Source organism: Protopterus annectens, chromosome 1.part1 (genome assembly GCF_019279795.1).
Source record: "Protopterus annectens isolate FY-2018-M chromosome 1.part1, PAN1.0, whole genome shotgun sequence".
Classification (NCBI taxonomy): domain Eukaryota; kingdom Metazoa; phylum Chordata; order Ceratodontiformes; family Protopteridae; genus Protopterus; species Protopterus annectens.
This window is the reverse complement of record NC_056726.1, coordinates 469996215-470019979: the sequence shown is the minus strand read 5'-3', so window position 1 is coordinate 470019979 and position 23765 is coordinate 469996215. Positions and strand designations below refer to the sequence as shown.

General features: G+C 40.1%; 1 protein-coding gene across 2 annotated transcripts in view; it reads left to right on the top strand.

Moving 5' to 3' along the window:
* Positions 1-23765, top strand: part of LOC122805884 (serine/threonine-protein kinase D3) — a 2410388-nt gene that overhangs the window by 1255418 nt on the left and 1131205 nt on the right. For both annotated transcript variants that reach the window (XM_044076135.1, XM_044076141.1), the window contains exon 6: positions 13449-13638. In XM_044076135.1, the coding sequence (XP_043932070.1) occupies positions 13449-13638 (190 nt within the window). The remainder of the gene's footprint in view (positions 1-13448; positions 13639-23765) is intronic.

The window sequence follows — 23765 nt, the reverse complement described above, 5'->3', positions numbered from 1 at the left end:
GTTTATGGCAGGGGACCACCAGATTGGCTTCCTTTTTTTAGAAGATAGCATCTTGGTTCTGTTAGGGATTGCACGATCCATGCACTCATGTAAGTGCTTAAAAAGTACATTTGTGTAGGATTCAGCAGTCATACCTCTATTGTCCATCAGCATGGGTGTCGTGAAGTTTGCCACTTCTGTCTTAAGAAGCATGAAGTTGGCTTTGGAGAAATCTTTTACTGTGGTTTCCCTAATGGGGGGTGGGGGAGGGATGTGGATGTCTAGGGTGATTAGCTTGTGGTCTGATCTGACCAACGAGGAATTGACCTCTGGTGTGGAGCACCGGTTGCCCATGTTGGTAATAACCAGGTCTAGGATATTGCTGCCCCTGGTGGGGGTGTGGATAAGTTGATCCATGGCATTGGAATTTATGAATTCCAGAAAACGTTGAGCACAGGAGTTGGTACTGTTGCCTTATGTCCAAAAGTCACCTGTATATGCACAGGATAGTTTTGATCTCCTGAAAAAATGTCCCCTATAGTTTGGAATAGGCGCAAGTATTGGCTAGTACTTGATGTCAAAAGCTTATATACAATGATCACACATAAGGATGGAATAGAGGCCAAGTATTTGCTGGGAGATGGTCCTTTTTCTAATTTTATTGTTGATATGGTAGATTTTTGTTTAAAAAATAAATTATTTTTATTTTGATAACCAAATGAACAGGCAAAAACAAGGTACAGCCATGGGGGCCGCTTTTGCCCCCATGTATGCCAATCTTTGTCGTTTTTTAAATTACTTTATTTAAATTAGGTTTTATGAAAAAATATGTAGATTTTTATTTTCAATATATAGATGATTTGATATTTGTATGTGAGGATGATTGGGAAGAAGTTGAGAATTTTATACTTGAGTTGCATAATAATTAATTTGGTCTGTCGTTTGACGGCCTACAGAAAGGTGCAAAGATTATATATTTAGACCTTAGTTTGGAAGGAAAATGGAAGTATTACAACAGGTATACACATGATGCTACCAGTTGCCATCCCCCAAGTGTTGAAAGCTTTAACTTATGGGGAATTATTACGAATATCTAGGTTATGTAGTGAAAAGACTTATTGATGCAGGAGATAAAACAAACTACAAATATGTTTTTGAGAAGAGGGTATGACCCGGGTAATATACAGGAAGCCCAAACCAAGATATTGAGTGAATTAAGGGAAACAAATAGAAAGAGGGGAAGAAATAGGGTACATCAAAATTGTGAGGGAAATAATCTAAATAAACAGCATATTATAGATCCAGTATATTATGTATCAGTTTATAATGTTAAAAGTAAAGAAACGGTAGAATTGATTATTACTGGAAGTATTTGGTACAAGATAAATTTTGGCAAATTTTCTACCAAAAAAAAAACTTTTTTTCATATAATAGAGGCAAGAATATAAGGGACATGGTAGTACGTGGTATGTTTAGTATGCCAACTATGGAGTTAAGAAGACCTTTGTCATTTAAAGGGACTTCTAAATGTGGCAAATGTAGTGTGTGCGCACACATTGTCAATATATTTCACAGTATGAATAATGTTAAATTTGAACCTGGGGGCACATTTTCTTTTGAAAGTAAAGGGATTATATATGCTTTAAGCTATCCATGTCACCTGTATTATATAGGAGAGACAAAAAGAAAGTTTCTTGTTAGATTTATGGAGCATATGAGAGAGATAGAAAATTCCAGGGAAGATAAAATAATTGCCTCACATTTTAAAATGTACTGTAATAATGATGTTAATTTGTTGCATGGCACTATTTTGGAACAAATAGAGTGGATAGAAGGTAATGAAAACATATTGAAACAAAAATTATTATATAAAGAGAGTATTTATATTTTAAAATATAAGACACTGGTTCCTAAGGGTTTGAACAATGATTTAAACTGGAAGTGTTGCTTTAAAATGGGAACCTATTTTATTGATTGTTTAATTGATTAATTGAATGTCATTTGTATTGTAATATAAAAGACATGGTTTTTGTAACTTTTTTAATTCCTTGAAGGTGGTAACACTGAGGCGCTAGAATAAACTGAACCTGTTTTACTACATGTTTTTTTCTTTACAATTTAAGTAGCAGTTGGATGTAAACTTTTATTTGGATCCAAGTTGTTGTGTTAGGTGTGTCTATTGAGGAGGTGTAGTGGTTTATTGTCATGGTGCTTTACAATATATCCCCAAATGGTTGTCTAAGGCTATTACCTTTTGTCATACTTATCGTGAAAAATCTATTCCAGGCAGGGTCAAAGCCTACTCTACAAGGCCCTTGGCTTCATATATGGCTTTTTGGAAAGGGTTGGATTCTAGAAATGCTCCAGAAGCTGCTACTTGGTCCTCTGTACACACTTTTGCAAAGCACTATAAGTTGGATTCCTTCTCATTGTGCTTTCTTAGGACCATTCTCCAGAGGCTTCTGCACCATTCTCCTTTCATCTCCCAAATATAGTTAGCTATGGTAATCTACCCATATAGCTAAGGCTACTGCAACAATGATTAATATGAAGGACCTGGTACAGTCATGTAAGTTGAGCATACCATAACAGTAGATGTTTGTTTGATCACTACTGCAGTAGTCACTCCTATCTCTCATTTTTGGTGCTTCTTTTATGCCAGGGTGTGGACATTTTTATTCCTGGTCTTGTTCTTTCAGGGCTTAGCCTACCTCTTGTCTGCTAGTAGAAAGCTCTGAAGGGCTTCTCAACAAAATTTGCCTTTTAGTCAGCTCAGCTCCAGCTGCTTGACAGTTTGGGTGCATGGAAAGTGCCCTGAAGCTTTGGAAGCTTGGCCGGCAGTTATATCCTTGGCTGGATATAACCCATATAGCTAAGGCTACTGCAGCAGTGATCATTCAAACATCTACTGTTCTGGTAAGTTCAGCTTACCCAACTGTACCTTTCTTTTGCCACAGTTTCTAGAATTCTGAATTTTCAAGCTCACATGTTAAAAGACTTGCTTTTTTCTTTGGAAAATTAATGACACATTTCTTTCTTTGGGAGAAAATCTTCTCTAAATACACATATTGATTTTGTGCCACAAGCAGCCATACATTCTTTGAGGTGTGCTTATGACTCCGATGATGCATCTTCCAGAGCTAAAGCTGTTGGATCTGTTATGAGACAGTCTACGTGGTTATATTCTCAAAATTTACTTGAGGATGTTAAAGCTTGATATGTTTTGAATTCTCCCCTTGATAAAGGAGGTGGCTTTTGAACCATCTGCTGCTGATGTCCTGAAAAAAAGTATGATGAGAGAGAGAAACTAATTGAAGGGGTGACTCAGGTTTTTCAACCTTCCTTTTCCAAATGTGTTCAAGGTTTCATCATTAACTTAGGATCTTTTTATAGAAAGCAAAATAAGCCGAGTCTGCGAACTTTTGGCATACGGATATTCGAAAAACAATGGCAGTGAGGTTCAAGAAAAAAAGAGGAGCCTCCCAGGAACCAGGGCATCCCCAAAATTCTGAATAACTGTCATCAAATAGTACCCACCTTGGCAAGCCTTTAAATCTCCCCTCAAATCTGGTTCTCCATTTTTCTCTTTGCGACAGATATCAGACAAATGTATTCTGAGTGTGCGCTCCAACACTGGTACATATGGCAGTGGGAGTCACTCCCTCTTTTTCATGGGATCCCTCCTCATCCACCATATCAAATCAAATCTTCTTCCTGTCATTCAGCACTTGTTGGGTCATAGAGCCTGTTCCTCTCTTTCTGACAAGGAAAGTGTTTGTTTTTACTCAAGAATGTTTCTGGTACCAAAGAAGGAAGGCCTATGAAGACCAGTCCTAGTTCAGTCCTTTCATTATTGGTTTATAAAAGTTTAGAGTTCAGAATGTTATCCCTCACACCTATTTACCACTTCTTTCCCTTTTCATTTTTTTTGTTAGTAACTTAGTGCATGAAGAATGCTTACCATATCCTATAGCCTCAGATTGCAGATGTTTTAAATGTTTTCTGTTATGGATTACACTGCATCTTTTTTGCATTACCCTTTGGTTATCCACTGCTCCAAAGGTGTTTACAAAGTGTCTAGCTCCAGTGATAGCCAACTGCAAAGTATTTGCGGTTTCCTTATTTAGATGGCTTGGTTATCTTTGCAGAGTCTTTTTCAAAGTGTCAGGAATCTGTCACTTCAGGAAGAGATCTCCTTTGCACATTGGGTTTCCAGAAGAATATTCACAAATCTTGTTCGATTCATTCCCACGGCCTTGTATTCCTGGATTGTCATCTAGATACTTAAGTTCAAAGAGCTTTTCTTCCACAGGAAAAAAAAATAGATCTACATCTATAGCTATTCTTGCGTTTTTCCACTCAGTCCTGGACTTCAGCAAGGGGATTTCTCAAGATACTAGGATTCTTGGTGTCTGTGATTCTATCCAGACTCCATATGAGAAAGATTCAGTGGTACTTAAATTCTGAATGGTCCCAGTATCGTCACCTGTTTCAAATTTCAGTTTTGGGATTTGTAAAAAGGGAACTGCTTTGGTGTAGAGATTAGTTTTATCTGCATGCAGGAACTCCCATTCTCTTTTCCAGTTCATAGTCTGTAACATGTACCTTAGACTTTGCTTAGTGAGTTTCATCTTTAGGGCTTAAAGGACAGATCTTTGGAACAAAAAAGACAGACAACAGTGCACACAAACATAAAGAGGTGCTTGTGTTTATAAATGCACTGAACTGCCTTGAGTCATATGTGGTCCCCAGGATTACTGCAAATGATTATAGACAACACCTCAGTGATGTAGTATAAACAGGGTGGCCCCAGATAATACCCTCTGTGCAGATTGGCCATAGCCTTGGATATAGCTGTTCAGCACAATCTCACTCTTCTGGCATCTTAGATTCTGTCACAACAAAATATTGTAGCAGACAGGGCTGAGTAGGACCTGGACAGACCCTCATAAATAGAATTTGAATTGGGGGGGGGGTGTCTTCCAGGATGTTGGTACAGCTGTAGAAGAACACATCAGATAGATCTTTTTGGCTCCATTCACAACAAATAGCCAGTGTAGTTCTGTTCCTAGATTCCTTGCAAGCAGGCTTGGGAAGCAGATGCTTTCTCATTTCCCCTTCTGGTCTGTGCAGCAGTGGATGTTCTTCTTGTTTCACTGTTGCAGTCATCACTTTTGGGTTATCTGCTTGCAGTAGCCCTCAGTTGGCCTGATTAACAAAGTCTTGGGTCCTGCGTCGGTTGCTGTCCCTTCTTCCATGACGTCAGGTCATCAGGGGTATAAAACATGCAGCCGACGCCATTACATCAGTCTTTCTTGCTGTGCGGTGCCCGAAGCAGAAGCAGTTCGCAAGTGCCAATCGTCTGACTCCTGAAATTATCATTTTCGAGTTTCAGAACCTAAGTCTTCAACTAAAGCGAAGTATCCCATTGGGGAAACTTTTTCTTGCTCCTTACCAATGTCAGTAAAAGTTAATAATTGCATTACTTGTGGAAAGCAAATACCTCATAAAGATTTTCATTCGTACTGTATTCTTTGCCTAGGCCCTGACCACGACATACCATGCTGTCAGTTTTGTGCTTTATGTAATCAGCGCACTATCTGGTGTCTGTATATTTTCACCTCTAAATATTTTGGTTCTCGGTTTAATTATCCAGAAATGTCGTTTAGCCATCCGACTACTGGGATTCTGAAAAAACGCAAGGATAAAGACAGGCCGCCGAGGTCCAAAACTGCTGACAACGCTTCTCCTAAGCCAGTCGCCAGTTCACCGGTACTCAGTGAAGGCGCTTTCTCAGCCCCGATACCTGCTACATCTGATTCGCAGGCCTCTACTGAGACCCATTCGGAGTCCGCTATGCCCCGAGATGCTTCAACTATGGAACCTGCGGATGTCTCTACCTTGGATGGGTCTGGAGCCACTGTGCAGGCACCGGCTTCTGAGGGTGTATTCAGGCCTACGGACTTGCATATTAAACAGACACCTCCTTCTTCTTTTAGGCCTAAATCTCGAACCATGCCTAAAAAAACAACGCCCAGGCCACATGCGCAGGCCTCTATGCCTAGAAAACAAGAAAGAATGGCTGAAGATCTTATAACTCTAATCAGGGGAAGCCAGCCTCCCCCTTCGAAGAGACCTAGGACTGAAGTTGTTTATAAATCTTCTGACCAGGATTCTGATTTTTCTGATTCTTCTGATGATCTGGATTTGCCCTTCTCTACTTACGAGGATTCTGATGCAGAGGACTCTATACCCTCTGCTTCCCCTCCAGAGGATTTTTCTTTTGGTGAAGCCTTACATACTCTAATGGAGCATTTCCACTGGGAAAGCCAGGATTTTTCTGATTCCAAAAAGAGGCTTAGGGATTTCTTACTCCTGCCTCAGGCCTTTAGCTATTCCTCATGTACTAGACATTGTTGATGATGCCTTTTCGGAATCTAGTTTGGCCCCTGATTCTCTGCCTCCTGCTCCCAGAAAACCTGACACATATTACAGGGTTCCTGATTCACACAAGTTCCTTTTTAAAAATCCTACTGCAGCTCCAGAGACTATTTCACAGGGACCCAAGGGCATTAAGGCTTCTACTGCTGAAAATCCTACCCCTTCTGATAGAGACTCCAGGGCGCTGGATAGATAGGGTAAGAAGGTTTACACTTCTGCAACCTTGGCCATTAGGGCTTTAAACTGCCAGTTTCTTATGTTAAAGTATCAATAACATGTTATTGGATTGCTTAAACAGAAAATGTTGATTCCTGACTGTGTGGAAAATAAAGAATTACAGGATTTAATGCATTCTGCTGAACAGGTTGGAAAACACTTTGCAGTGTGGATTTGATTCTTTAGAGACCTCTTGCAGGGCTGCTCTTACTGTTTCTGTGCTCAGAAGGCATGATTGGCTTAAGGAGCAATCATTACCTGACCGTGTTAAAGCTAAATTTTTGGATGCTCCCTTAAATCAGGACCGCCTGTTTGGCAACAAGGCTAAGGAAGTTCTTAAAAAGATGGAAGATAAAGCTAAATCTATGCAAACTGTTAAAGATTTCTTACAAGTTCAGCCTCTTAGATTTAATAGGCACTGGTCATCTAAGAATTGGTCCTTTCCAGCCTCTTCAAGGTCTTCTCAAGCCAAACCCAGACATAGCAGAAACCCCAGGTTTCAGTCCCAGGGGACACACAAGACTAAGCAGTAAGGGGTTTCTGCACCCAAATCAGGGAATAGTAAGACTTCCCCTATGGAAAACAGTCTCAATGACTTGCTTTTAAAACTTCCAAGCACTTCCCAACTGAATGCTCCTTTAGGCGTAAAAATTGGTCTGCAGGCCAAAAACTTGGGAACTCATTACCCAGGACAAATGGGTTTTAAATATAGTGTCCGAAGGATACAGATTTCACTTCCACACCTTACCAACACCAAGCTGGTGGCCAGATCTACCCCCAAATCAGTGGGCAGAGGCCCAAAATCAAGTACTCTCTCTCTTAAGTATGGGGGCTATTCAGTTGGTACCAGAAGAGGAAAAGGGGCAAGGGTTCTTTTCGAGACTTTTCCTGGTACCCAGAAAAGGCAATACATGGCGTCCTATCCTGGACTTTCTACTCTAAATACCTTTCTGGTGATTCCAAAATTCAAGATGCTGACTCTTCACCAGCTGCTTCCTATGCTAGGCAAAGATGCATGGTTGGCAACACTAGACTTAAAAGAAGCATACCTGCACATCCCTATCAGGGAGTCTTGAAGAAAACACCTATGCTTCAAAGCAGGCTACATGCACTATCAGTTCTCTGCACTGCCCTTTGGCTTATCTGCTGTGCTCAGGGTATTCACAAAGTGCCTAGCGCCAGTCATTGCATTCTTCAGGCAAAGAAATATTCAAATATACCCATATATGGATGATTGCCTAATCCAGGCAGAAAGCCAGGACATACTTTTGAATCATCTGGCCTTTGTTCAAAGGGTACTACACCTGGTACCCTGTCAACAAATTATATTCCTGGGAGCAAGCTTGACTACAACTTCCCAGATGGCTTTCCTCATGCCAGAGAAATGGATTCATTTGACAACCTACTCAAACAAGTGACCACAAAAAACAAGTTATCTGCAAGGCAAATACTGCAAGCCTTGGGGTTCATGGCCTTCTGAATTCTTCTAATTCCATATGCAAGGCTGCATATGAGGAAACTGTAATGGTATCTCAAAAGCCTATGGTGTCAACATTCACAGGATCTAGAAGCAATGATTCCTATCATACCTTGCCAACGCCTAGAGTTCCTTTGGTGGGCAGAGGCCTGCCACCAAAACAGGAGACTAACCATTCACACTACCCCTGCCACCCAAACCTTAACAACAGACGCATCAGACTATGCATGGGGGGGCCCACCTGCCAGGGAAGTGCATTCAGGGCAAATGGAACCCGAGTCAAATGCACCTGCATATCAATCAAAAAGAAATGTTAGCTGTACAGAATGCTCTGACAGCCTTCAAGTACCACATTCTTCCAGGAGAATTAATGATAAAGACGCACAACACCACTGTTATGTGGTACATAAGCAGGGGGGTACACATTCTTACTCCCTCTGCAGACTAGCCATGGCATTGTGGAACACAGTCTTGAGCTGTCAAGTACATTTACAAGCTCAGTTCCTGCCAGGAAAACGAAATACACTGACAGACGAACTAAGCAGAAACCTCATGGACCCACATGAGTGGAAACTGGAACCAAGGATTTTCAACATGTTGACAAGCAAATGGGGGAGCCCAGATATAGACCTGTTTGCCTCCCTGCAAAACTATCAGTTGGAGAAATTCTACACAAGGACTCCCCACAAACAAGCTTGGAAAGTGGATGCTCTGTCCTTCAGCTGGAAAAACCTATCAGTTTATGCCTTTCCTCCTCTGCCTCTGCTCTCTAAAGTACTGCTAAAGCTCAAACAAGAGAAACCAAGGACGATTTTGATTGCACCAGACTGGCCACGCCAACACTGGTACCCGCTCTTGAGCAGTGTGTCTCTGTGGGCTCCATGACACCTGCCTCCGACTCGTACTCTGTTGTCTCAGCAGGAGAACCAAATTCTGCACCGCCAACTTCAAACACTGGCTAATTACATAATCTCTCCTTTACCATCCCTCAGTAAACCAGTGATGGATATCATTTTAGAGGTAAGGAGGGCTAGTACCAGAAAGTCTTACTCTGAAAAATGGAAAAGATTCTGTGCCTGGAACCAATCTCAAGGGATGAGCACAACAGTGCTCAATTTACCTCAGATTTTACAATACTTAACTGAGATGCTTCATAAGGGCCTGTCTTTCTCCTCCATCAAAATTCACACCTCAGCCATCTCAGCTCATTATAACACAGAACCACCCCTCTTCTCTCATCCACTGCTTAAGCAGTTCCTCAGAGGGGCCAAAAATCTATGACTACCCAGGAGAGCTCCAACTCCAGCCTGGGACCTCAACTTTGTATTGGAAAAGCTCACCCTTCTTTTCGAGCCAGCTGCCACTGTAGACTTAAAATTCCTTTCTTGGAAAACAGCTTTCCTTTTAGCAATCACTTCAGCAAGAAGGGTATCTGAATTACAGGCCCTCATGGCAGTGGAGCCTTTCATCATCTTTCATGCGGACAGGGTGTCCCTTAGGACCAATCCCCCCTTCATGCCCAAGGTGGTGTCCAGTGTGGCCCTTAATCAGTCCATACATTTGCCAACCTTCTTTCCTAATCCACAGAACAAAGGGGAACAGATTCTGCACTCCTTAGATGTGCACGGACAACTTAGATTCTACTTGGACAGAACTAAACCTCAAAGGAAATCTGATCAACTGCTGGTGGCATTTGCTGCAGGGGCAGAGGGAAAGGCTATTTCAAAGCAAACTATTTCCAAATGGATAGGCCATTGCATTCATTTCTGTTACAAGCACCATGGAAAACCTATCCCACAGGGGATCAAACCCCACTCTACCAGGGCTGCATCTACCTCTACATCCTTTCTCAGAGGCTTCCCTACCAGGGACATCCTAGAAGCTGCTACCTGGAGTTCTGTACATACTTTCACCAAGCATTACCATCTGCCAATTTTCTCTAAATCCAGAGCTGGCTTTGCCACTGCAGTCTTGCAGGGCCTTTTAGCTGGTCCTAATTCTATTTAAATTCCTCCTCCCATTCTTAGCTTTGGGAATTTACCCAAAAGTGATGACGGCAAAAGTGAAACACGAAGAACATAGTACAGTTATGTACACTTACCATAAATGTAGATGTTCGAGTGTATTCACTGTTGCAGTCCTGGTTATCCTCCCCTTCAGCCCCCTTCTTTTTTTTTTTTGGATATACCTCTACTTTCTTTTGCTGTCTTCAAAAACTTTTTGGTGTATTTGATTTTTTGTTGGAGATATAACCTTGTATATTTATAGATTTAATTGCTTCCCATTAAGGGAGCACCTGATATCTGGGGCAAGAAAAGCTGATGTAATGACGTCGGATGCATGTTTTATACCCCTGATGACCTGACGTCTTGGAAGAAGGGACAGCAAGTGACACAGGACCCAAGACTTTGTTAATCAGGCCAGCTTGAGGGCTACTGCAAGCAGATAACCCAAAAGTGAGGACTGCAACAGTGAATACACTTGAACATCTACATTTATGATAAGTGTACACAACTGTACTTTCTCCCTTCTGGAAATAGCCAATGGTAATTAACACCGGCTTCCTCGCTAACTCAACCTCACATAAGAGTGGTTGTTTTATACACCCCACCTTTTTCTTGATGATGGACTTCAATTTTAATATTAGACACTTTTCGTAGTATGTGCAGCATATATTAGAAAAGGCAAAGAAACATGCTACAACAGAATCATATGTTGGCAAATGGAAAAGATTTTCTAGTCAGTATCCTACTAAGAACAAGACCCTTTTAAGGCTAGTCATTTCTATGGCTCTACAATCTTTGTGTGAGTTATCCTCTGGTCTTACTCCTCTGTCAAGGTTCATTTGTCATCCATTTCAGTATGTCTGCCCTTGAATCTCCCTCTTTCATTGCATTTACATATTGAGATGTTTTAGAAAGGGGTTCTACATACTCATCCCCCTGGAAAACAGGTCGCTCCTCCTTTAGATCTTAATTTTGTTTTTGAAAAAAATAATTCTTGCTTCATTTGAACCCACTTATCAGACTTATTTTGAGGTTCTTTACATGGAAAAAAACTGTTTTGCTGATTGCTCTGACTTCTGCAAGAAGAGTATCTGAGTTGCAATTTCTCATGGTGGGTCAGCTTTCTCATTTTTTTCCCCAAAGATAGGGTTTCTGTGAGAACTAATCCTTCATTTATGCCTAAAGTGGTATCAGAATTTACTTTAAGCCAAGCTGTCCATCTCCCCATGTTCTTAGCAGAACCTAAAAATGATGGAGAGAGGAGTTTTCATACTTTAAGATGTCCACAGGCAACTCTGGTACTGTCTTGATAGGACTAAAACCTTCAGAAATGATGATCAGTTATTCATTTCTTAAGAAGGTAAAAAAGGGCATCCTATGCCAAAGCAGACTCTGTCTAAATGATCACCCCATGCTATCTCATTTTGTTATTCCTACCGCAGCAAGTAAATTCTAGGCAGGGTCAATACTTGAGCCTCGTCTTTATCAGTTTGCTTTTTGGAAAGGAATAGACTTGAAGTATTCTAGAGGCAGCAACTTGGTCCTCTGTACATGGTTTTTCATAGCACTACAAATTAAATTCCTTTTCCAGATCTAGAGCAGGCTTTGCTAGGACCATTCTCCAAGGACTCCTGGGCTCTAATCCTTCCTACTCCCAAATCTTGTAAGTATTCTACCCATGCAGCTAAGGCTACTGCAGCAATGATCAAATGATGAACATAGCACAGTTGTGTAAGCAAACTTAACATACAATATATGTTCAAATGATCTCTGCTGCAGTAGCCACCCCACCCCCCTTTTTTTTGTATGATTTGTTTGTCTTCCTGCGTGAGGGCATTAATTTACCTAATACTGACCTTTTTCAGAGTTTTAGCCACCCAGGTTCAGTTGGCATGACAGCTCTGAAGGGCTTGGCTCCCAGACTCTGATTTTTTTTCCATCTCTGCAAAAGCTCTCAATGGTCTGGGTGCATGGAAGGTGCCCTTAAGCATTGTAGTCTGACCAGCTGATATAACCCAAAAGAGCTATGGCTAATGCAGCAGTGTCATTCAAATGTCTACTGTTATGATTAAGTTTATTTACATAATTCTGCTTTCCTCCTAGGACTTTACTTGGATTGGACAACTGCCTGCCATCTAGGTAAGGGTAAATGAGTACCATTGATGTTAAAATGATCAAAAGCTGGAAGTAAACATTTTATGAGTACCATGGTGAGCAGTGGACAGGCAAAGGGTAAGGCTAAGTAGAAGTGCATTTTTCCTAATATAAATCATAGGCATGTTTTGTGCTCCATGTAGATGAGACCATTCAAACAAGTATTTTTCATATCCAGATTTACAATGTGGGAATCTTATTGAAGCAAGGAAATGAAGGATTGAGGAGTTAACATGGATGAATTTTCTTTTTATCATCAAAAAACTTCTTCAGTTTGGAGAGATCTACAATGGAACTCCAGGGTGCAGCCTTCCTTAGTGTACTAGGAAGAGCCTTGAATAGATTTCTTCTGTTCCAGTGGTGGAGCACTCTCTTTTTATCATGCCAGGAGAATGTTTTGTTTGATGGGTCTGCTAAAGCCATCTAGCTTGTTGGTATGGGAGGCATTCCTCCAAAGTGTGGTAGTACTCTGAAGCTGTAGCATGAATCGATGAATAAAATGGGTTACTAGTGTGCCATCTAATCGAGGATGCCTACAGTATTTTACCAACTTCGTTGCTGTAGAGGGATGAAGACTTAACTATGACCCAGATGACTCTTGTTTGATTATCAGTAGAGGTGCTTTTGGAGCCAGCTTAGTGAGGATAGGCATGTTTACCTTCAGGGGGAGGAGGCAGAGTAGTGCTGTCCTATGCAGCAGTCCCTTAGAGGGAGGATGCTGATACTTTAGGGTGGTCCTGGGGTGTGTGTTTGACTCATTAAATAATGAGTACAGTAGCTTTTCTCAGCATATGTACAGAAGTGTACACATGTGGGAGGAGGCGTAGGAGCACCGGTAATGCAGGCCATGTGTCCCTTTCCTTAGCTTAAGGCTTGGGGACTTATATCTTCATTGCTAGGATGTTGATGAGTGCACAAAGCAGCATTTATAGTTGCCTGGATGATGGTCCCAGTAGAGTTGGGGAAGGCTTGATGGCCTGCAGAAACAGCAACAAAAAATGTACGGAATAGTGCAGATATTTTTGTTTTGTTTTAATCTACCAAAGTCTGTGGAAGAATTTTGCTTATTAGCTGCTTGTGTGTCCTAGTTACACCAGAAGGATAAATGTTTGGGAAACGTGGACATCCAAGGTCCAGAAATACTTATAATCCTGTATGTTTTGTTGCTCTTCCAGCGTCCTCTGCTAGAGCCAAGTAAAAGGATACCTTCTTGGAGTGGTCGACCCATATGGATGGAAAAAATGGTACTCGGAAGGGTGAAAGTCCCTCACACGTTTGTTATTCACTCGTATACTCGTCCTACAATTTGTCAGTACTGCAAACGCCTCCTCAAAGGGCTGTTTCGTCAGGGCATGCAGTGTAAAGGTAAGATTTCTTTAAGAGGAGTAAAAGGAGTGGTTTGTTAACAGTTTCGTCTTTTAGCATATTGTTATAAAAATGTGTTGCATCTCTCCCCAAACTTTAGCACTTTCAGCTGCATAAATTGGAATTGTTTGGCCGTTTACTGTGGAGGATTCAGCTGTAAGCTCCTAATGCGCTTCATCCACTAGTCCTCTTGTTGATTCTGTCGGTCTCCTTCTGCTTACTGTTTGACTCTGAGTAAGTCACATTAACCAGACTTTACTCCCAGTTTACTGCCAAAGACAGACACTTATGCTTTGTTTACATCCCTAGCTGACAAGTAAGTAAAACTAAAAATTAGTTTGCCTGGGCAGCTGCCAACAGATCAATTCAAATAAATCAGTAAACAAACTAATTTATTAAAAATTATAATTAACTGTGGCCTCCTGGGAAACCTTTAAGTTTTCAGGTGCATAGGTTGAGTTTCACACCTTAAACTGTGAATGCAAATCATTTGGTACAAACCTGTTTAATGTGCATAGATACATTACTCATTTGATAACCAGGTAAGTGTAGTGATTCACATGGACCTCTGTTGTTATGTTATCCAAACTGTATGAAGTAATACTACCTGTGACTACCAAGTAAATGAAATTTGCAGTTTTTTTATTTTTATTTTACATTTGTTTACTGGGAAAGTCCGACTTGAACAAGGTCCATTTACAGTGGACGCCCGGGGAGAAAAGCTCCATAACATAATGGTACAAATACAACAAATAGCAAAAAAAATTCTGTACAGAGGTATATAAACAATCAGAGCTCCATGTCTTTATATGACAACACAATCCACAAATGACAGAAAAATTCTATACAGTGGCATATGTACAGTCTAGGAGATTTTACATACCTTAGTTTGATTTGAGCAAGTTTGGTATATAGATAGCAAAAACTTTGAATTCCCTATTGGCAGTGCAACGCATAAAAATGAAGGAATGGAATCTGGAAAATAATGCTATTCAGGAGATATGTCATAGCATGAGAAATAGTTTGTAGGATAGTATTTCCTGATAGGGAGTACAGAATAGCTGAGGTAAGCAGAGGAGATGAGATGTGGCAAGTTAGGAGGAGAGCAGAAAAGATTTTGTGATACAGGGTCAGAGCCATGATCGCAAGAGGTGTGACTTTAGCGATTTCTTGAAAAGTGAGATGGATGATGCAGAGGAGATACTTTGGGGAAAGTTATTCCATTCCCTAGCAATGGTGTACAGTGCATTATGGAAACACATTCAAAGTGCAAAGGTAAAGTGATGAAGCAGAGAAGATACTGTGTAAAACAGCAGCACTCATACGAATCCTATGTAGTGTACTAGTACTGAATCATCATGGAATGCTGTTAAAACTTTTCCTTTCTTTTCAGTCTTCTGAATGGGCTGCTTCAAGCACTATTCAAAATTGAAATGTATAAAAATAGGGAAAAATAACAGTAAACTAAGATTAAAATGAATATAAGATGTGTAAATTACTAATTTATTAACATTAATAAATGAAGTAAAATAATAATGTGAATGTATAAACAGTAAAACCAAGCAAATTATACCCTTCGGCATCTGTAATGGGGCTAGCTGTAAGCTAGCTGAAAAAGGTGTGACGAGTATACATTTGATACCAGCAAGAGTTGGGAGCTCCCTCAGCTAACTGAGTTGTAATTCACAAATAGGCTTGATGTTACGAGGGAACTGTCAGCAGCCCCTGGAAGTCTGATAAGAGAGAGAGAGAGTAGGACTGTAATGAAGCAAAAATCTCCCACAAATGGTGAAGACTGTTCGTGAAGGACTAGATAGACCAGACCCAGAACCTTGTGTATAATTTACTGTTTTATAGACACTGCAAGCTCCACAGAACTGAGACTTCAGTACCCCAGTTAGTAGCAGTGTTGTGCTAGTTACTTATAAAAGTAATAAGTTACTATTGTTAGTTACTTTTAAGTAAAAGTAATATATTACTAGTACTTATTACTTTTCTGGTGGTGCTGCGGTAGCGTTGTCGCCTCACAGTAAGACGTCCTGTTCGATTCTCAGCTAAAGCGTCTTCTGCGTGGAGACATGTGTGAATGGGCGTACCTTCGTTGAAGGTTGTGCGTCAGGCCTGGCAAGTCGGTACGTAAAAATCTACTGCCAATCATTAGTGGACCAGAGTTCCACTGTGGCGACCCCTAACCGAGAAAAGCCGAAAGATACAACAACAACAACTTATTACTTTTCTAAAGTAATATTTTACTATTACTAGTTACTAACTGAAGTAACTTGTTACTTTTGAGTTACTTTTACATAAGTAAAGTTTATCAATTGTCATATTCTGATTTATTAACATGTTACTTGTGTTTAAGGAGTACATGCTTATACTGCACATGGATATGAGTGTATTAAAGCTGTATACACTGTATTACAATAAAGATAAATAGCATTTTACAGTTTACAAAGTCCCACACACCAGTCTTTATAGTCAGAGAGTCACAATTTAATACTTAAACCAAAGTACACACAGCCAGCAACACAAGACCCATAACAAGTTTTAACAATGTGCATTAGGCTAATCTGCCAAAACTGATCCAGAGGACACAAAAATGCTTACAGAATGTCATATAGGTCTAACAAGACTACTATCACAAGAAAGTCAACCAAAATATCACCATATATAACTATTCATGATGACTAAACAATCACTAAACATTTTTGTTGGCTCAAAGGAGCAACTTTTCGAAGTGTTAGTCGGTGAGTCTGTTTCTTCTTGCACTTGTCCACCAAGACTGAACAGGCATTCAATGGGTGCACTAAGTGGCAGAGGTGTGTTAGTGTTCAGAAATATCTTATTGACTATAGGGTAACTGTTGAGAAAAGATATTTCTCTGGAAGGGTCAGCCAGATACATATCCATCTGAGAAAATATGCTGACATTGGCTGGCGTCAACTCTTTGAAACTGAAAAACCTGTCTTCAGCAGTTAGTGCAGAAGCTTCAGATTACCCATGCTCAGGTTCATCCAGCTACTGCATGGCATCAAGGAGCAGAGCCTTGCCTCTGAGTTTCTGCTCTTCTCTGTCCATCCATCGCAAACGGAACTGCGGATGCACTATGCTAGCCAGAATGAGCTCTTCCCGCTCCAGAAAGTGATTGAACTGAGCCTCACTGCCTTTAAGAATAGCATCAACTAGCGGCACAACTTGCTTCACAGACTGCATAACTTCAGACAACTTGTTTTTCAGGTACATAATGGTTGGGATCAGGATTCCCATGAAGCTTTTCAGCTCTGACTGCAGGATGTGCAGAGACATTGCCAAGGGCTGCATTGCTGGCACAAACTCAGCAACAAAGGTAATTTCAGCAGGCCTGAATATGGTAATTCCAATCTGTTCACATGTCTCATTTAGCAAGCCTTCACCCTGAGTTGCAATGCAGTGAATTCTCTCCGTCACGTAGAAAGTGGAATTCCATTGTGTCATATTGGCAACAATCAATGCCAGATCACACTTATTGCGAACCACCTCAGCAGCTTTGGTGCTGCGACTAGCCTTGTTCCAAGCAGCATAACATTTGGCCATGGTACTTCACATGATCTTTTTATACTGTGCATCATCACAAGCAGATTCAGCATCGTGCACGGCAGCTAGATTCAATGTATGTGCTGCACATCTCAGATGGGGAGGCAGTGAATAGGTGCTCTTACTTGGCCCTGACTGACTCAGCATGGTTGTCACACTGTTGTAAATCACTTCACCATCATCATCCTCATCTTGGGACAGAATGCTTGTAGTCTGAGGTCTCTCATATTCCGCAAAGACATTGAAAGCCTTTACAACATTGCTGCTAACTTGACAAGAGTTGACACGGAGATCGTATGTATGCCTCCCCTGTATTCTGCAGCATGACAAAGCAGCTGACTTTCATTGAAGTGTGTCAAAGTTGATCCAGTGTGTGGTGCTGCCAAAGAAACCATGATTCCAAGGGGTCCAAATGTCAAGCTGTAGTGCAGACAGATGAAACACTTGCTAAAGTTTCTATCAGATTCTCCATATCACTGAACTGTTTCTCCACCTGTTCAGCAAGAGTTTTCCTGCCCATGACCACCTTTTCTGGCTGCAGGCCAGTTGCAAGGTTGATGAAGGATGGGCTGCTCGATAATGCTGAAACACTGCATGTCATTCATCACGAAGTCAATTATCAAACTATCCACCTTGGACTGTGTGACATGACCAGAACCAATGAATGCTGCAATAGACGGCTGTGTCAACGATTTCTTGTCCAACTTGTCAGCCCCAGAATCAACTGCTTTCCTTTTCAGACTATTTAGCTTTCCAAGTGCGATAGGATGTGATGTCTGAAGATGCTTTTTTAAATTCGACATACTGAATTTCTGCAGGTCTTCTTTGTCAGTGGACTTTCCATCTTTGAGTGAAAGCACTAAGAAAAATAAATGGATGCATGTGGAATATCTATATATTGTAATTGCAAATAGAAACTACGTTTAATCTTTCATAACCTCTGTCAAAATGCGTCTCTGATTGGCTGAAGCTTAAAATTAAGAGAGTGCCAGAAACACAAAAAAAAAAATTAACTTAACTTTATCTGTATAGAACTTTCATGTTTTCAAAAAAAAAAATCCTACAGTGAATGAATTTTCTAAATTTTCTTTTAATAGCTAAATAAAGCACTGATTTTGTATTTGAAACACTTAAATAGTATATGGAGCAGCATAAACAACTGAAATGCTGCAAGACTAAGCTGTTACTTTCGAAAAAAAGTGAAGTCCTATCCTTTGCACTGGCCATGGGTATGATTTGTCCTGCAAAAACTTTTATCTACAAAAAACGTCCCTCTTTGGGCATTTGAAAAATTGGCAAACATATTACTTACTCTGTCTGTAGCCTCAATTTCAAAAATATATCTACATATAACCAAATATCCAAATTCTTTTGCGCCAAGGAATGTGTGATGTTTAACACAATACATATTACAACTGTGTTAACAGTAAAGCAGATCAAAGATGGCCATACGCAGAAAAAGCCACCTTTATTGTACCACTTCAAATCAACAGTGGCCACTTCCTTCCCTAAAGACAACCAGTGGAGGAATCCAACTACCTGTCACCCAGTGGGAAGTAAAATGACAAGGCAATCATTCTTTAAAAGGCTTTTCTGCTGGACTTTGTTGCTTTAAATAACTGTTTCATACCAACTCACTAATTATATATTAACGACTGCTTAAACAGCAAACAAAGTGGGTGTTCCAGAAAAATATAAATATCATAACTGAATTAATGGTGGGCGACTACTCACTCTAAGAACCAATGGAGTAGCTAGAGTTTGTGCTGTCCCTCCCCTTCTCAAAATAAAATATACCTTTTGTGGGGATTTTTCCGATCATAGTACCTGTCAGCCCACAAACATTTAAAGTATAAAAGAGAAACCAAGTGCTCCGGATTATGCAGAACTCTCTGCATTCGACCATAAATGAACCCACTGTTCCACATTGAACAGCTTTGGCTCCACTACACAGCTTTTGATTGGTTCGTATACCACAATTATTGCCAGTCGGCATCAGGGTCCCCCCTCAGAGCAGACCTACCTGTTTTCTTATTTATTTCTACAATAATTATAGAAATTGAAATAAAATATCACAAACGCTGAGCCATTTGCTAAACAAACAATACAGTCTCGCAATGAAAACAGACTTAGCATGAGCTGTAAACTTCCCTCCCCTTGAAACTCACATTCATTGAAAGGGCAGGAAAACCTAGATTAATTTTGCATCTGACCAGTGGAAGACTAAGATTACTTCTGGGGTGTTTTAAATTTGTAGTTTTGAACAGTCTTTTAGTAAGCAATAAAACAAAATGTATGAACCAATGACGACAAACTACCAGTTTCAGAAAATTTCTACCATAAAAAGGACACTCAAACTTCTGTCATTACAATCCACCAATATCAGTAAATATGCAAAATCTCTGCAGAAGTAAACTCATCTAAATAATTCCACATTAAAAGGATATATGTAACTAATGAAGAGGTTGCTGCTAGCAAACAACTTTATATTTCATTGTTTCATCTAGAAATAAAGTGCCTGTTGCCCTTGAAGAATAAATTGCCTATGTTACATTAAACCAGTGATCATCAGGTCTGCCTCTCAGCATAGGCATTGGAAGTCACCTTAGGTGACCTGAAAGGATTGGTGGTGGCCTTTGTAGCCACATCCTAGCAGGAGACATAGGATCCTCGTCTGAAGGTAGCCTAAAGGGATGTCCCATCATTTCCCAATATCAGTTGCAGAGGCTGGTGTTATCTGATGTCCGTCAACAAATGCCTGCCCCCTTCCAGAACTGTGAAAGGCACAAATTACCAAGTCACAGAAGTGTCAGGTCCTAAGCATTAGGCCACCAAAGGTGCAGTCTGACCATGGTGTCCACCATAGAAGTGACTGATGGCTGGGTTTTGTCTTTTGGACTGGACTGACATTTGGCAATGACCCCCTGCCCTATTCCATTCAGGTACTCTTCTCCTTATTGTGCCATTCCTCATACCTTGTGCATTGTCCAACTGTCCCCATGTTCAGCTGCCTACCCTCTGCCAGTCTGTCACTCCACTGTCATTCATATCTTTTGTGTATATGCCACCATGTCTATTTCTGTGTTCGCGGTTTATATAGGTTAGTTTTGCTCCTCTATTCGCTGTTCTCCCTCTTTCCCAAACGTTCATCTTGAGCCACCCCACCACACCTTCTTCTTTATATGTTGCAAATGGAGACCTCTACCCAACAAAAAATAGCCCTCCCTTCCTTCCAGTGACATGTCAAGCTAGAACATAATGACATACATTTGTGTTTCAGACTTTCTACCCTTCTGAAAATTCCTGCTAATGTAAAACCTGTTGGTCTAATCAACTTTCTAATTTTTAAGAGCAGTATTTAAAAATTGACCCTTTTTTGGCCTTTCCCCACTTTTATTTGTGGCTTTGTCCAGATTTCTTCCTGTAAGAAGTTGAGAGGTATGATAACACCACAGCCCGCACCTCAAACAAGAGCTGAAAACAATTTCATCACATAAATGAGTAGAAAAGCTGTGTACACATATCTCATGATTCTTAAAATTGTTCCTCTGATTTAAAGTTCCTGTCACCACTAAACTGTGAACTGTCCATGCAGTCTTAGGAAAGGATGAACCTTCCCCCATGACCTTAGGGTTTAACTTTATTCTTTTTACAGACACTGAATGCTACATACAGATTATGGAGAGATTACATTTTTAGATTTTTTTTGTATAGGTTGTCAGAAAAGTTTATGAAGCGTTTGGAATCCCTACCGTGGAATGAAACAATAAGTTATCTGACTCCCAAATATGAAAGTAGACAAGGACCCTGCTGATAAGGATGATGTACCTGTCCTAAAATAGAATACTGGTTCCTTTTATTGCATAAATAAGTAGACCAACTAACTGTGTTTTTACCATACACCACCCATTGCTTTTAAAAGCTCTTGCCATCACCAACTGTGCACTATCCATTTTTGTGGTTTGATGTTATTTGTCAGTGTTTATTACTATATGAAATTCTTTGCTGCCACTCTTACACACACGCACACACACACACACACACACACACACACACACTACTTTTTAATTTTTTACACACTCTAAATAGCAAAAGCGTTCCTTAGCAAATGTAAGATAACATCTTGATCAATCTGTCTCTCTCATACATGCACACACTGTTTCACACATGCACTCACATTTTTTTTTTCTTATTTCACACTCGCTAAATAGCAAAAGTGCTGCTTAGTGAGAGGAAAATAATGGAGGACATTACATTTTTTCTTTCAGTTCAAGCTCCTTCAAGTACCAGTAGGATAACCTCTTCTAGCTCTTCATCAAAGGCTAGTTGGAAAGCTATAACAGTAAAAGAAACTGCACACCTAAGCACATCCTTGTTCCACAGCTTTAATAGTATCCGCTATTCCTGTATTATTATATTATTACATTTATTCCTAACTTCAGTCTTTAATGATTTGACACTAATTTGCAAGTATACTGCAATTTTATGAAAATCGGATCAAAAATACGAAGTAAAATTTTGGTTATTCTGTGAAAACAGTACATTTGAAAGGTGTGCACTCCAGTGTTACCTGCTGTTAAATCAAGTCAGCTTGTATGTGTACATTTCCTGAAAGCAGATCGATTATATCTACATTGTACAACTAATAATCACAAAGTAGCTTAGAACAAAAACGAAAGACTCCAAACTGGTGAACGGTTGCCTAAAGAAGACTGCCAACAGAATATAAGTACTGTAATTAGCCCTTTCTTTTGGGCAGTCCTCTTTAGGCAACCACTTACCCATTTGTAAAATAAATGTACTGCATTCCAGAAATAGCCAACCTCTTAACAATACACCAGTGACCTTTGTAACGGAATAAGCCACCTGCAATCCCCACACTGAAGGCTTCACTCTCATTTCCCGCTCCCATTTTGGAGTCTATAGCAAGCTTTTGCACAGTGCAAGACTTGGTTTTCCAAAGTGAAACCATTACAGTATGGTAAAGCTCAGTACTTTCTCTGCATACCTCTCAAGTGTACCTCATTATAAGGAACATACCTCATTTAGGGTCTTAAGTTCATTTTCCTTGAAGTTCCTCATTTAAAGGGTCAGTCACACATTTAGTGTTAGTAATTTTTTAACTAATATCCATGGTAAATAGAAACAAATCATATTAATACATTTAAAGATCTTTTTTATAAGTAAAACCAGCATATTTTAACCATTCCATGACCTTCCTAGTTGAAGTTGTTAGTAAGCTGTTAGTATGTGTTCCACATTTGCCCTTTTGTTCCACATTAGGAGGTCTAGTGCTCCTCATTTTGGAGATAGAAGGTTGAGAGCTATGTTTCCCTGTAAAACATTTGTTTTTGTTCTGCCATGTCGGCTAGACAAGGTGCTCTATGGTTCCGGTGTCCGTGCTCCTACCAAGTCCTACCTGATTAAGCAGAACTAAGTAACGCAAAAAGTAATACACATTTCCATTGCTTGTTACTAAAAAAAGTAACTGATTACTATATTGAAAAGTAACGCCTAATATTACCAGTTAGTAAACAATGTAATGTATTAGAGTAACTTGTTACTCCCATCACTGGTTATTAGCTGAGCTGTGGAGTTTTAAACCAGGTTCCAGCAAACAAGGTTCGGCAATGCAGTAGTCCATCTAGGAGGGGGACAAGCCATGTACCAAAGAGATGTCAGAAGAGCAGTACAAGATGCCTGATCACAAAGATATTCCAAAGATAGAAGCAAAATATGATGACATTAGGTATTTAGTTCTTCATAGACAGCACAACATCAATAATCACCCGAGGTCATGTACCCTTGACACACAACTCAGCTTGTCCTCACTGTAAAAATATTGGGGAACAAGGCTGGTATGTTAGAACCCTTATAAGTTACATGAACTGCTGTTGCCACCCTTTGATGTGTTAAGCTTAAACCAGTTACTAACCAGTCGTGAATATTTTTCAGATCACAAGCTAAATGGTTTAAAGCAGACATAGAATCCATGGGGTCCAAGAGGTAAAGCTGGGCATTGTCAGCATAATAATAATAATAGTGATATTGATCTGATGTCAATTTTCATTCTATCTCAATGGATGGGTTCAGATCTGACACTCTGATGTGACTCGGCAGTTACACTAGCTTATGGCCTCTGACAAACTCTTGAGCGCCTTTCCTACCTGTAATGCACCATCCCTAACATCCCCCAGATCTCATTTGCCTCTTTTGCTACTAGATGTGGTTGACTGCAGCTCTCAAGCTAATTAATAAGTGAAATTTCTAAAATCTTTATCTTTAAATGCTATTTTTTGTTAGATACTTTATATCTTAAGAGTTTTTGCTGCCCTTATTCACCTTTATTCTTGCTAGTGTATTCTACGCTACCATTGTTGGTAGGCCTTTCCTATCCCTGTTTATCTTTTACTGACAGGGGTGTTATACTCCTTTAGTTTCTGAAATTCTCAGTTTTTTTTTTTTTTTTGCTGGCTTTTTCTTCTGCTTACTGTTGTTGGGCATAAGATTTTTAGTGGTGTTCGTTCCAGTTACTGCTGATGGGTATAACTGTT